At 28.5% G+C, this 3,812-nt stretch overlaps 2 protein-coding genes across 2 annotated transcripts in view; both read right to left on the bottom strand.

The window, feature by feature from the left end:
- LOC105626565 (acidic amino acid decarboxylase GADL1-like) overlaps positions 1-232 on the bottom strand; it is a 6,966-nt gene extending 6,734 nt beyond the window's left edge. Inside the window, exon 1 of the mRNA XM_012207864.1 lies at positions 98-232. Coding sequence (XP_012063254.1) covers positions 98-232 — 135 coding nt within the window. The remainder of the gene's footprint in view (positions 1-97) is intronic.
- Positions 233-1,256: 1,024 nt separating this feature from the next.
- The window catches only part of LOC105626554 (leucine-rich repeat-containing protein 15-like), a 3,793-nt gene continuing 1,237 nt past the window's right edge, over positions 1,257-3,812 (bottom strand). The window contains exons 4-9 of the mRNA XM_012207855.1: positions 3,615-3,686; positions 3,410-3,553; positions 2,675-3,062; positions 2,270-2,529; positions 1,632-1,960; positions 1,257-1,342 (exon numbers count right to left, since the gene is read on the bottom strand). Of these exons, the coding sequence (XP_012063245.1) occupies positions 1,257-1,342; positions 1,632-1,960; positions 2,270-2,529; positions 2,675-3,062; positions 3,410-3,553; positions 3,615-3,686 (1,279 nt within the window). The remainder of the gene's footprint in view (positions 1,343-1,631; positions 1,961-2,269; positions 2,530-2,674; positions 3,063-3,409; positions 3,554-3,614; positions 3,687-3,812) is intronic.

The raw sequence follows: 3,812 nt of genomic DNA, 5'->3' as shown, positions 1-3,812 counted from the left end.
TACACACACACACACACACACACACACACACACACACACACACACACACACATATTTCAAGTTGACTATTAGCATAAGAAATTAAATTATTATTTACCTGCAAATCTTCGGGACAAAGGAATTGTATAAGAGGACGATCACCAGTTTGATCAAACACTTGTTCCTCTTTGAAAATCTTTATAAGCTTCTCCAATAACTCGATAACACCGCACTTAGCACTTGATGCTGCCATTACGAAGATTATATTGTAATAAAATGATCAATCGATAAGTTCGACTTTCTTGTTGGATCCCTTCCATTTCGAGTTATTCTAAATGCTGTGTTTATGTTTATGTGTGTGTATTTGAATTATTATTATAATGCAGCCGGTAATTCTCATTGTATGACCGCGTTATAACAATGTTATACTTTATGTTTATTAATTATATAATAATTATTGTAATATATATAAAAATTTATCTGTAAGGATCCGTCATTCTTAAGTTGCAGTTTACCTGTCCACGAGATATTGATATGCTATTAACATATGAAATATTTAAAGCAAAGTTATATTTTATTATTAATAAAATAATTATTAATTAATAATCTTTTTACAGCTTTGTATTTTGTATTTGCATATCAATTTCATTCAATAAATAAACACCGAATAAAAGTCGTGAGTAATTTTTATAAAGAAATTGTATGATTATATTGATCTTAATTTTTTTTATTTAATTTAATAATATAGCTTTCATTTTTTGATAAATATTTATTATGTTTTAAATTCTATCTAATTACAAGTCAATGAAATCGTTTAATAAACAGATTTTTAAAAACGAGCGTTTATATAGAGTATCCGATAATTCTGACGGACATTTTTGTAATAATTAACAAGATATTAATTGTTAAAAATTACCGAAAGTTAGTTTCAATAATTTTTTATTTAAATATTATTATCTGCACAGAAAAACTGCAAGAAACAAAAATTGTTTATTTTCTTCTCATAGAGTTCTAAGAATTTTTTCCATCAGAACAATTAATGGATACCCTGTATATAAGTAAATATATTTGTTTGAAAAATATATTTTACATGAAATTCTGATTAAACCTTATTTTATGTTATAATTATTATTATTAAGTGTTATTTGTTGGATTATCATACAAACGTAACTTGTAATTGCAAGAAACCTAGATATATTTCACTACATTTCTCATATAAATCAAAATAAAACAAAAAGTAGTTGAACATAATTTAAAAAAAAATTTTTGAAGGCACATTAATTATCACCAATTTTGTATGTATTGTGCAATATTCCATTCTCTATAGAAAACTTCAGAGGTTTGAGCTTCACGTCTTTCATACCTGTAATAGCATAAGCAAAAAATAGTAAATAATATTTAACTAAAGAAGAAATAAAAATCATCATTATCTTGTTTCACTGCATCAAATTTAATTTAATATTTTTATATAAACTTCTATATTTGTCATATTATAGTCTTATTGTCATTGGAAAGACTAATGGAAAGACTCTGAAATATTTAATCTAATTCTATTTAATCTAATGTAATTCGTACCAAAATCGTGTCTTTCCTGATTACTTGTGGCGTGATGGACGGTGCTATAACATCGAGAGGTAAACGTGGGATGATACCTTTCATGGAGGCCCACTGACCTTCGCAGAGTTCATGAAAAGTCAAACGTAGCAGTGATTGACCGCCTAGTATACCTGGCCCCCTACATGTTGCACCAGCTCCAAATTCCCAGATACTCCAATTACCTGTCATAATTAAAACCCGCTGTATCTGCAACGGATTGGTTAGATTCGCAAAACTGGCGAATCTTTTACGCAGCCAAGAAGCAACATAAGAGGCACGACAATCGCAATGCCAGGGATTCTGACTCAAACGTACTTGCTGAATTGTGAATATAGCGTCCATACTACCAGCTGGCAAGAAGGAGAGATCATTTGATTCCAGTTGTCTAAAAATTACGGTATGACGTAACAGAACAGAAAGAGAGAGTGAGAGAAAGAGAGAGAGAGAGAGAGAGAAGAGAAGAGAAAAGAATATTGTTTTTTTATTTATAATAAACAAAAATAGATTTCTAATCTAAGTCACAATAATCAGATTTATAAAACAAATATATAAATTGAAATTTTATTTGTATATTTAAAAAAGAATTTGTCATAATATAAATATATAAAAAAATTAATAAAAATATTTTGATGTTAAATAATATTAATTTTAAAATAAGTAACATTACAATTAAGTATTCTTAATATTGACTCACAGTTTCCGTAAATTTGGCGTGTCTTCAAAAACTCCTGATTGTAGTATCCTTAGTCGATTGGATTGCAAAAAAAGAGAAGTAAGATTGAACAAACCGCGAAAAACGCCTCTTACTAGAATTTCTATGCGATTGCCATAGAGAATAAGACGTTTCAAAGACATAGAATTATTAAATAATCCAGGTGGCAAATATTTTATATGATTATGACCTATTCGAAGTTCTCGAAGCGCTGACATACCGTGTAATGCTTTTGCATCAATCTATAGCAAAAATTCAAATTGTTTACTCTCAAAGAGAAATGACCTTCTGAAACTTTATAATATGTTGCATAAATATATTATAAATACTTTTTATAACATTGTAATTCTTTAAAATAAAATTGAAATTTATGTAAATAATATTTACACAAGATATTCTATTGCTTGATATTTCTAGAATTTCTAATTGTGCCAGAGTTAATAATAATCCTTTGGGCAATTCCGTTAGTCGATTGTTCCGCATATTCAATTCTTTGAGAGACGTCAAATCTTTGAATATATCGTTAGGCAGCTCTTTTAAACGATTTTCCTCAAGTGCAAGGCGTTTGAGATTAATAGTATCCCGGAAAATTGAAACAGGTAATCCAGCTAATCGGTTTTCACCCAGCAATAATTCGTCAAGATTCCCAAGGCCGTGAAATGTACCAGGAGGTAACAACGAAATACGATTGGAGGAGAGATCCAGCAAAACCAAATGACCATTGCTCAAAAAAAGATTTTCTGGCAACGTACGAAGTTTATTTGACGACAAATCGCTAAATAGAATAAAAAATTTATATTAAATTTTTAATAAGTTGATAAAAAGACAAGAAATTGAATTTCAACTCAAAGAAAAAATAAATATCAGCACATTTAATAATATTTTTTTTGCAAGATGTATTAAGTATAATGAATTTTAATATAATTATAAAAGTATATACAAAATACACTTCTATACGTTAAGCATTTAAACATTGTTTTTAACTTTCTAGCTAATTTTTCTCAAAATAACTATTAAAAAATTATATAAAATTTCTATTGAAAAAAGTATTGATATGATCTTGAGTTAGTTCTTGTATTTCTTTCTTAATTAATAGTATTAGTAATTAAGTATCCAACGTACAGTATTCGAAGATTTCTTAATTCATAGAATTGATTGCGTTGCATTTCCTTCAAAAGGTTATTACTTAATCTGACATTTGCGATACCATGCAACGGCAGAAACAGGCTTGGTGCCAAATGCTCTATTAAATTACTGCTTAGATCTCTGTAATTCACAATTTCATTAGTATATTATACATGCATTTCTCGATTGTTACACAACTCACAGATGGTGCAACTGCGTCATATTCTTAAATGTGTCTCTGTGCAGAGCGCTGAGCCGATTACTTCCAAGGTCTCTGAAAATGCATGCCAAACAAATAATATTTTTATTCATGAAGCATATATATTAGGTGTAGTAAAAAGAAATCCATTATTTTTCCATTCAATTTATGCAAAAATAATGGTATTCTTTTACTNTAGAC

This window comes from Atta cephalotes, assembly GCF_000143395.1.
Source record: "Atta cephalotes unplaced genomic scaffold scaffold00001, whole genome shotgun sequence".
NCBI classification, from domain to species: Eukaryota; Metazoa; Arthropoda; class Insecta; order Hymenoptera; family Formicidae; genus Atta; species Atta cephalotes.
The sequence above is the reverse complement of the archived record's forward strand: the minus strand, read 5'-3'. Positions and strand labels throughout refer to the sequence as shown.